This window comes from Pristis pectinata, chromosome 8 (genome assembly GCF_009764475.1).
Source record: "Pristis pectinata isolate sPriPec2 chromosome 8, sPriPec2.1.pri, whole genome shotgun sequence".
NCBI classification, from domain to species: Eukaryota; Metazoa; Chordata; class Chondrichthyes; order Rhinopristiformes; family Pristidae; genus Pristis; species Pristis pectinata.
In genome coordinates, this window is record NC_067412.1 from 87,280,191 (window position 1) to 87,291,629 (window position 11,439).

At 41.4% G+C, this 11,439-nt stretch overlaps 1 protein-coding gene across 1 annotated transcript in view; it reads left to right on the forward strand.

The window, feature by feature from the left end:
• Positions 1–10,845, forward strand: part of rlim (ring finger protein, LIM domain interacting) — a 31,933-nt gene extending 21,088 nt beyond the window's left edge. The window contains exon 4 of the mRNA XM_052022383.1: positions 7,159–10,845. Within this exon, the coding sequence (XP_051878343.1) occupies positions 7,159–8,849 (1,691 nt within the window). The 3' untranslated portion in view covers positions 8,850–10,845. The remainder of the gene's footprint in view (positions 1–7,158) is intronic.
• The last annotated feature ends 594 nt before the right edge of the window (positions 10,846–11,439 follow it).

The window sequence follows — 11,439 nt, forward strand, 5'->3', positions numbered from 1 at the left end:
TTTTGAACTAGCTGACTGGTTTGTGCTACTCAAGATTTGCCTTTTTTTTGATATAATGGGTTTCAATGAAACGCTGCCTCCAAATATTTGGCCGCCATTTTTGTGATCCTTGAGCCTTGTTTAACTGCTGAGAAACTGAATGCCTATTTCTCAAAAGGTGAGGATTAACCAAGCCATTTTTCTTGATCTTGCACGGTAGTCATAATGTTGGTGGATATATTCTTGTCTGAACAGATTGTCTAATTATTGGGCGATTGGTTTTGTCATTTGTGGCTCATGTGAGATTCTACCTTGCACATTTGGAATTTAATCCAAGTTAGATTAATGCATGAAAAACTGAGTAATGTCAGAATCAGCAAATGGGGTTGGACCTCATAACAAAATAACAGGTTAAATTTCTCGCTCCATTGCAGTTAATGAGTTAAAACACAAACAGAAAATACTATAAATGTTCAGATAAAGGCAGCATCAATGAAGAGCAGGTTACTATTTCAGATGTGAGACATTTGTCAAGAGCTGGGAAGTGTTACAAATCTAACAGATTTTAAGCAGGGGAGGAAACAAGAACAAAAGGGAAGGCCAGAATGATTTTACTCGCAAAAAACTGCAAGGCAAAAAGGGATTGTAATGGGGCCAGTAAAGAAATGAGACATGGGCTTAGAGCTATAAATAGCAAGGCCAGAACAATCACCGATACTACTGCTGATTTCAGTCAGAGGAAAGAAGATGCCTTTGGTAGCAATGTGCTAGAATTAGTGGATGATAATCCTCTAAGCATGGAGACGGGGTGGGAACTAAGGACAAAGGAATCATTTCCCTTTTCACCATTCCACACAGCTGTTCCCTGCACAGCATCCTGATCCATGATTGTATTACTCCCAACAGCTATTCCTCCTCCATACAAACACAGGCAATGCATTTCTTACCTTTTTCCCCTCCCTCTGCCCTTACAAGATACCCTTTTCAGGCGAATCAACAGTTTCTTTCTTTCATGTAGTTCACCACTCACAATGTGGTCTCCAGTTCCTCATTGGGAAACAAAGCAAAATGCAGATTGGGTGATGGTTTCGGTGAATACGCTTGTTGGATGCAAGTATGACCCCCCCCCCCCCAATCCCAGTTTCTAGTTGCCTGCCACATTAATTCTCCACCCACTCTTGCTTTGATGCCTCTTGGTTCACTATAATTTTCAAATGAAGGTTGATAGAAGCTGCAGGAATAGCATCTCAACATTCCATTAAACGGTTTGCAATATTTCAGACTTTGATTTACTGCTCACATTTTTTCAAACTGCCAGTAAAGGTAATGATTCTACTTTTGCCTTTTGGATCTGTGTTCATTTGTCTAATAAACATTGCCTTTTGCTGTGTATTATCATCCCTTTTGCAGTCAATCTGTTGTGCCTACCAACCATCTAACACCTTGCTATTTTCCTTTCCTGCCTATCTCCCCTCCTTTCCCTCCCTTTGAATACTAAATAACTGTTATTCTAACCCAGTTCAGACACAGATCACAATTCCAAAACACTAACTCTTTCTGTCTGTATATGCTGCATATGATCCATGTTTCCACTTTTGTACTTCAGTTCAGTAAGTGTTTCACATTTCCGGCATCTTCAGTATATCCACTTGTTTCTTTTACATTTGATGCACTGCAAAGAGGTTAGTATTCAACTTGGTATTTCACATGTTTGGGTATGTTGCCAATAGTTGCTTCCCATTTGTTTTTTAAAAAAAAATTAGAAGTTGCTCTACAGTTCATGTTGTCATGAAGGGAGAAATATTATTTCTCTTATGCTCAAAGTCCAAATTATTACTTTCAATAATTATGTATTCAAACCTAATTTGAATATTCTGTAGTGCAGAGACCTGAGGTAAATGGCTATTCAAATAACAAGAGAGCCAACTAATATGGTTGAATATTGTTTAGCTTGCAGAAGAAAAACCTCTAGAACCTATGTAAGTGCCCCTCAGTGGCCAGTTCACAGGCATTTCTCATTGGATTTGAATTAGTGTTTGAGATTAACATCCTAATTATGATGATCTAGACAATTATGTCTGTAGCTGATGTATTGTTTGCAAGGCTCTTTGTATTTTAATTTCTTTACTTAGCTACCCTCCACCATCTGGCTATCCTAAACTGTGTGCGAGCACGTGTTTTGGGATTGTGGAGCTATCTGGCTAATCCATTTTGAATTAGCTTGAGCCTTCTACACTTCTACAATTTGGAGTTAACTTTGGCCTTCTACAGTAATAGGTTGCCCATAAACAGGCATTTCAGAATTTGGAGGAACATGCTTGGATTAAGTGCCAACTCATTAACTTAGAAGGCATAAATGTAAATTGCTGCTTCTAGGGTAATCTCTCAAAGTTGAAGATGACTGCTTCCACCCCAATTCTGAGTTGGTGGAAACCACAGACTCAGCCATGGGTGGGGCAGATAGAGTTAATGGGGCAGCAGAAGTTTAGGATGTTTTGTGTTCTTTCCTCTGTTTGCACGTAGCTCCACTTGCTTCAGTTGTAGTGACTTAAAGTGCCGAAGGCCTTCTCCATTTTGAACAGTCATGAGCTGGTGCAAATGCTGTATTTTTCCAAGGAGGCGTGAAAATATCTTTGTAGCTTTTTCTGGTGTGCTGAAATTCGTTCACTGTGTTGGAGCATGGAATAGAGTGCCTGTTTCAGGAGTCTGATGTCAGAAATTCAAATAATGTGATCTGCCCACCACTGCTGGTTGAGCGTGATCAGAGCCTTGATCTGAGAGAACTTGGCCTGGGAAAGGATGCTGACATCAGTTCTTCTATTCTGCCAATAGATTTGGAGGATTTTTGTAAAGACTGAATTGGTGATGTTTCTTCACTATGAGTCATCCATTTCTCTAAAGTATTCAAAAGGGTGCCCAGTGCATTGAGTTTGGTTTCTAATTTTACATTTCACTGAAGGCTTTCACATTGGAGATGGCGGTGCACTTCATCATTGATGTTCCTCTTCACTATGAGGAGGCTCCCAATGTATGAAAAGTGATTTGGGTTTTCCAGCATCTCATTTGTGGAGCTAGGGCTGGTGATTTTGTGCAATGGGTGGTCTGTGTAACAGGGTAGTTGGGCAGAGGTTCTTCGTCTTCTGGATGTTTAATATGAAACCCTTCCCCTCAAATGCTTCGCTGGAAGAGTTATTGATGACTTGGATCTTGACCTCCAAATGTAAACATATGTAAGTGTCATCACCATATGTTAAATCAATGACAGGTTGGGGTGATCCTCATTCTGGACTGGAGACATGATAGTTTGAAGGTTAAAATGAACTTGCTATATAAAGGAAGGGAAAATTAGAACATAGTACATTACAGCACAGTACAGGCCCTTTGGCCCAAGATGTTGTGCCGACACTTTATCCTGCTCTAATATCTATCTAACCCTTCCTTCCCACATAGCCCTTCATTTTTCTATCATTCATGTGGCTATCTAAGAGTCTTAAATGTTAAATGTATCTGCCCCCACAACCTTTGCCAGTAGTGTGTCCACGCACCCACCACTCTGTGTGTAAAAAAAAAAACTTACTTCTGACATCCCCCGTATACTTTCCTCCAGTAACCTTAAAATTATGCCCTCTCGTATTAGCCATTCTCGTCCTGGGAAAAAGTCTCTGTCTGTCCACTTGGTCTATGCCTCTTATCATCTTGTACACCTCAATCAAGTCACCTCTCATCCTCCTCTCCCAAGAGAAAAGCCCCAGCACACTCAACCTCTCCTCATAAGACATGCCCTCCAATCCAGGCAGCATCCTGGTAAATCTCCTCTGCACCCTCTCTAAAGCTTCCACGTCTTTTCTATAATGAGGTGACCGGAATTGAACACAATACTCCAATTGTGGTCTAACCAGAGTTCTATAGAGCCGTAACATTACCTCATGGCTCTTGAACTCAGTACCCTGACTAATGAAGACCAACACAACATACACCTTAACAACCCTATCGACCTGCACGGCAACCTTGAGGGATCTATGGACATGGACCCCAAGATCCCTCTGTTCCTCCACACTGCTAAGAGTCCTGCCATTAACCTTGTATTCTGCCTTCAAATTCGATCTTCCAAAGTGTATCACTTCACACATCCGGGTTGAACTCCATCTGCCACTTCTCAGCCCAGCTCCGCATTCTATCAATATCCTGTTGTAATCTACAGCAAACTTCTACACTATCCACAACACCACCAACCTTTGTATCATCAGCAAACTTACTAACCCACCCTTCCACATCCTCATCCAAGTCATTTATAAAAATCACGAAGAGCAGGGGTCTCAGCACAGATCCCTGCAGAACACCACTGATCACTGACCTCCAGGCAGACTACGCTCCATCTACCACCACCCTCTGTCTTCTATGGGCAAGCCAATTCTGAATGCACACAGCCAAGTTTCCCTGGATCCCATGCCTCCTGACTTTCTGAATGAGCCTTCTATGAGGAACTTTATCAAACACCTTACTAAAATCCATGTACACCACATCCACTGCTCTACCTTCATCAATGTGCTTTGTCACATCAAAGAATTCAATCAGGCTCATGAGGCACAACCTGCCCTTCATAAAGCTATGCTGACTGTCTCTAATCAGCCTATGCTTCTCCAAATGCCCATAAATCTGTCTCTAAGAATCTTCTCCAGTAATTTACCCACCAGTGAAGTAAGACTAACTCGTCTGTAATTCCCAGGGTTATCCCTACTCCCTTTCTTAAACAAAGGAACAACACTTGCCACCCTCCAATCATCTGGCACTACTCCTGTGGCCAGTGAGGATGCAAAGATCATCGCCTAAGGTGCAGCAGTCTCTTCCCTCGCTTCCCGTAATAACCTTGGATATATCCCATCCGGCCCCGGTGACTCATCTATCCTAATGTTTTTCAAAAGTTCCAGCACATCCTCTTTCCTCACGTCGACGACATCCTCACAAATGTCAAGGTCTCTCTCACTGGTGAATACTGAAGCAAAGTATTCATTAAGGACCTCCTCTACCTCTTCCGACTCCAGGCACATGTTTCCTCTTTTATCCCTGATTGGTCCTACCCTCACTCTAGTCATCCTTCTATTCTTCACATACGTGTAGAATGCCTTGGGGTTTTCCTTAATCCTACTCACTGAGGCCTTCTCATGCCCCCTTCTAGCTCTCAAATCCATTCTTAAGCTCCCTGCTGGCTACCTTTGTAACTCTCCAGAGCCGTGTCTGATCTGTGCTTTCTAAATCTTAGGTAAGCTTCTTTCTTCCTCTTGACAAGATATTCTATGTTTCTTGTCAACCACTGTTCCTTCACTCTACCATCCTTGCCCTGCCTCAATGGGACAAACCTATCCAGAGCCCCATGCAAGTACTCCCTAACCAAACTCCACACTTCTGCTGTGCACTTCCCCAAGAACATCTGTTCCCAAATTACACTCCCAAGTTCCTGCCTAATAGCATCATAATTCCCCCTCCCCCAATTAAATACTTTCTTATATCATCTGCTCCTATCCCTCTCCAAGGCTATGGTATGGTCACTATCTCCAAAATGCTCTCCCACCGAGAGATCTGAAACCTGATTAGGCTCATTGCCTAGTATTGGGTCCAGGTTCTTAGAGAGAATTTATGGGCACTTGGAGAAGCATAGGCTGATTAGGGTGAGCTTTTATAATGTGTTAGTACATTGGATGTCTGTAGGAAAGGATGCTGTTGGGGATGAGAGGAGGAATTTTGAAGATTATGGGGGAGGCTAATGAAACAAAATGGATACACAGTTCTTTCAGGGATTTTGTATAAATAAATCAAAGTTACCCCTTTCCATGTTAAATTCGATAATGGAGCTGTTGCTGAAACCCAAAACCAAAAGGAGGGTGCTGAAAATACCAGGGAAATTTCTGTCTGTAGAACTTCTCTGGACACGTGCAGCAGGATTTAACAGTGGTCCAGGCAGCAGAGGCATAGTATCAACATGCCAGTGGTCTACTTTATTGCATTTTGTGTTGCAACTTGTTTCTCTCCATATGCATGCCTCACATGTGGACTGGGGTAATTGTGTCCTAGATGGGTACCTTTTGTGCCCAATTGCCCCCCTTTGGTTTGCCTTAGTGGCTCAAATGCAGTTGGCATAGTGAATGTAATACACAATAGAAGCATCAGGGCTTTGGGCGTGAGGGCAGTTAGACGTTCTCCTTTTCAATATGGCTCCAGTTTGGCATTGCAGTAGGTGCAAAGTTGTATCCATTCATCAAGGTCCTTTAAAGCTAGCAATTCAATGTGTTGTCTAATAAGGGAGACTGAAATGTCGTAAATCCTCTGAATGGAGAGCCTCAGTCTGGCTCCTTGCACAACAGTGTTCATTAAACCTCAAAGTTACAGGTAACTGTAGCTCCAATGATGCAAGAAATTCGGTAACAAAAATGTAACCCAGAACCCGACTACCAGTGGTGGGGAGATTAGGTAGTGAGCTTATTGAAGTGCATGCATCTCAGCAAACTGCTGTGGTTTAGGTAGGAAAATTACTCCCTGATTACTCTGGGCAAGTATGACCTTCAGCTGATAGCCCTTCCTCTCAAGGTACTCAATCTTCTAGAAGCTCTTGTCCCCTCTGTTTTGCTATATTCACTCATGTTTGCTTCATGTATGTCTGGGAGCCTTGAAGTCAGTAAAATTCAATCACTTGTCCTTTCACTCCATATAGACCTTTTCCAACTTGAAACAACTACAGAAAGCACCATTCACATGGAGAATCATATCAATAGCCTAGAAATTAAACTTGAAGTAGGTGATCTCTTTAAATAGTGTTGGTAGAGGGGGTTCCTTTCTTCTGCCTAACATGCTATGCGAGGTTAAGAAGTGGCATTACCCAAAGCTTGACTCCTTGCATTAGTGAGGCAAGTGTTCAGATCTCAAAACTGATTCCATGGAATACAAAGCCCCATAATTGTGTGTGCGCTTCTGCAGACACTCTTTTGGAAATCCAAGGGCATTCTTAGCACCCTTGAAGTTGATGTTTGTGATCTGAATGTAGTACTGTACTGTTCTAAACAATCAAACTAGGTTTTATTCCAACAGTTTGGAGGATTCATATCATTCAGAGAATCAAAAGGACCCTACACAAGTGATGAGCTATATTTTTTGGTTGTTGATGGTTTCTTTGTTTTTTCCCTGTAGGTGCTGAAGGTTTGGACGAAGGCTCAAGTGGAGATTCACTTCTGGAGTGGTTGAATGCTTTTAGGCAGACTGGTAACACAACGAGAAGTGGGCAAAGTGGGAATCGCTCGTGGAGAGCAGTCAGTCGTACAAACCCAACAAGTGGTGATTTTAGATTCAGCTTGGAAATTAACGTCAGTCGAGGTAGAATTGATCAAAGTGCCGAGATGGAAAGTGAGCAACTCATGGACACTTCGAATGCAGCAACGACATTGCCACCAACAGAAGAAGCTGTGACGCCTGTACCATCTAGAAACATAAACCCATCGCCACCAACAACCGCACAACCTGCACAAGCAGTGACAGCTCCACCAATAACCATAACGGAAGAAAGTGTCCAAAGTGAACCAGAAAGGTCTGAGCCTGGTATTACTAGACAGAGTAGAAGACCAAATGGGGAATTGTCTTATGAAAATAGATATGAACTTTTCAGACAGGACCTTGAAACCCAGCCACCTCAAGGTCGTGCACGAAGTGGTAGAAGCAGAAGCCCAGAACGACGAAGGTCATCTAGAACAAGAAGCAATCGAAGTCGGTCACCCTTGCATCCAGTTGAAGGAACGAGTAGATCACGGCGCCAGACTTCTCTCAGGTCTGAGAGATCCAGTTCAGAGAGTGGGACAGAAGGAAGTTCCAGAACTAGACAGCACATAGTGTCCAGGCAGAATCGGGTTGGAGATGACGTGCGGGCAGAAGTAACTAATCCTTTCTCTGCGTCTGAGTCAAGTGAGCCTAGAGAGCCTTCCCAAGAAGCTGTTGATCCTGCAGAAGCTACCGCCAATGATTCCTCTGCAGCTGGGCGGCGACCACCTACCATTATGTTAGATCTGCAGGTGAGAAGGGTAAGACCTGGTGAAAATACAGATAGAGATAGTATAGCCAACAGGACCCGCTCGAGATCCCAAACAACAGACAACACAGTTGTGTATGAAAGTGAGCGTGGTGGGCTCAGGCGCACGTTCTCCCGCTCTGAGCGAGCAGGGGTGCGAACTTACGTCAGCACCATTCGGATTCCTTTTCGCAGGATTTCTGATTCTGGTCTTGGGGAGGCTGCCTCGGTTGCTCTCCAAACCATACTACGCCGAATAATGATGGGTGGGGAATTGAGTTCCTTTGTGGACAGTGACAGTGATTCTGAAACGAGCAACAGGGGCCAAAATCCAGTGCAGGACGTCTCTGAGTCACAGAACAGCACAAGTGAATCCCCAAATGTGGCTTCAATAGGTAGAACAGGAGAGCAGCGGGCAGGGGTGCAACGGAATGGCAGTGAAACAGATAGTACAACTGGTGCAAGGAGAAGAGAAGGTCAGCAGACTCGAGGTTTGTTTGGACTTGAAGAAAGTGGTACTTTGCCTATACTTAGGCTTGCCCATTTCTTCTTGCTAAATGATGAAGATGAGGATGATCAGCCGAGAGGACTGACTAAAGAGCAAATTGACAACCTGTCCACAAGAAATTTTGGGGAGAGTGACGCAATTAAAACCTGTAGCGTATGCATTAGTGAGTACACTGCTGGAAACAAGCTTCGCAAGCTTCCCTGCTCACACGAATATCATGTTCACTGTATCGATCGCTGGCTGTCTGAAAACTCCACGTGTCCCATATGTCGTCAGGCCGTTTTAGGTCGCACTGCTGGTGATAATATTGGCTAGTGTATGGCCTCCATCAGTTTGTGCTCCCAGTATTGATGTAAAGTAGAATTAGCTAGCTGTACTAAACAGTGAACCATATAAAATTATACTTCAGAATGCAGAGGAAATTTCACAATAGCCATACCTAATGTTTCTGTGTGACTGCTTCCTGACATATGTTCCAAAAAAAAAATTTTTTTGCGAATCTTTAATATGGGTTTGGACATATTGATTCTATTGCAAGTGTGCACTGTTGCATTGTTTATGAAGTGAAACAATTTTACCATGCTTAAAAATGTATTTGGGGAACAATTCTGGCATCTGGTTTCTTAGATATGTTGATTTAACCCTTATTTACAATTTGTTCTTAGCATGGTAAATAACTTATTTAAACTATAATGCTTTTGCTTTCATTTTGTAAAGGGTGAATCCTTGCCCTGTGTTTTTGTCACATTGTTAGTACTTAATTTGGGTTAGTTGTACTGAATTCCAATTTTTTTTTTCATTTTTTTGGATTTTTTAATCAAAATTATTTCCTTTTCTGATGTATAGTTTTAGTTTATGTGCACACTTACAGTGGTGTATTTTAGCAATTTGAAGTTTTTCATTGTTGCAGGATCTATGTATAGAATGGAGAAATTGGCCAACTAAAATAGCAATGCAAATTCACTGCTATATAAAAAAATTCTAATTTACTGTACATCTTTAATGAACAGATTGCCTTATATTACAACATGTCTATGGGACAAATTGGAGTTATTCAACAGTTTTCTGTACTGTGAATTTGTTTACTATCTTCCATTTTTCAGTTAAAATTAAAAAAAAACTGATTTTATTTTTCTGGAGTTGCTCTGTATATCCCTTTTGAGGCTCTTGCCTTTCCACCTTGTACCTCCAGTTTTAAGAAAATAATCCAGTGACACAAACTCTAGAGTAAGAAGTCATTTGCCTTCGGGAAGCTGGCTGTTTTTTCTTTCTCAATAATTGAATGGATTAGTGAGGCTGAGTATGGACACATTAGCCTTGCGCCACATTTCTGTGACCCTTCAATACTGCGCCATATAATCTGTGCCTAATAAGACGTTATTTTCCAGGTCACAACTTAGATGTCATTTGGTTTTACTGCAACCTTCAGTACCATCCGCAGGATGTGTAATAGACTAGTTTCTGAAATCCTAATGAAATGCTGGGGACCTCTGTGCAAGTTAAGTGCAGACCTGGTCTACATGAAAAATAAGCTCTGGTATTCTGCCAATTGACATATTGCATTTATTAGTTGTAAAGTATAAGGATGCTGGGTTCTTTAAAAAGGAAACTCCAGTTTTGTTCTTTTAACCATGAAATTGAAATACATTTGTAATATAACTAATGTAATTGAATGGAATAGTTTTTTTGAGGCAGAATGCCAGTTTTTGTTTTTGGATATATATATGGGCAGATTGTGGGAAGTAATATGACACTATTTGGTCTCTTGCTTACCCTAATGTATATGGAAAAAATCGGTTTTGTACAAAAGTAACCAGATATGAATGGCATCTTGTATAAATTTTAAATGCCAATATTGTAATGTGTAATTTCATTACTTAAATTCCACAGAGCCAATGTTATTAGAAAAAAAAATGATGCTATGTCACATAATAGGAATCCCACAGGTTGTGATCAGCCCTGCAAAAGGCGAACTGTGTAGTAAAGGTTCAAAGCAAATTAGGAGATGAGTGTTTTAAGAAGTCCAGGGAGAGTTTTTCTGCAGCTGCAGAAATCTTGCCAAAGTCATTCACTTTGGTCTACTGTACAAGGCTTGTTTAAAGTGATTTAGTTTATTTATGTAATCTGTTGTACTAATTTTTGTAAATTAGTAACTAAGTTTTAATGCAAAAATGTTTGATTATCCAGTTGTCATTTTACTTTCTGGAGAACAGGAAACTTCAGTTGCAGAAAAACATTTATCTTTTGACATTGACCATTTAAAGAACTGGGGTATCTATAAATGTTAATAAAACATTGCACGATAAAGTTACCAGCACCATTGTCTGTGAGGTTTATTCCTCCTTTTCTCTTTAGTTGACTCTCCTTTAATGTCAAGTGCATTTATTTTTAATGATTAGTTACGTATAAACTCAGCTACTTTTGACATGTAAACGTTGTTATTGTTTAATACCATCTGCCACTATTACAGAATTTTTTGACCACCTAAACACTACATTTATGCAATATTCAAGGCACATAAATAAGGTTTTATTTTTAAATCAACTTGAAGCATTATTCGGACCAAAGATTTGTTAATGTGATATCTGAAATTGGGAATGTCCAACACACAATGCTGGAGGAACTCAGGTCAGGCAACATCTATAGAGGGAAATAAACAGTCGACGTTTGGGGTTGAGACCCTTCATCAGGACTGGAAAGGAAGAGGGCAGGAGCCAGAGTAAGAAGGTTGGGGAAGGGGGAGGAGCACAGCCTGGTAGGTGACAGGTGAGTCCAGGTGAGAGGGGGAGGGGGGATGAAAAGGGAGTGATGTAAGAAGCTGAGATGATAGGTAGAAGAGGCAAAGAGCTGAAGAAGGAGAAATCCAGTAGGAGAGGGCAGTGGACCATGGAATAAAAGGGAAGGT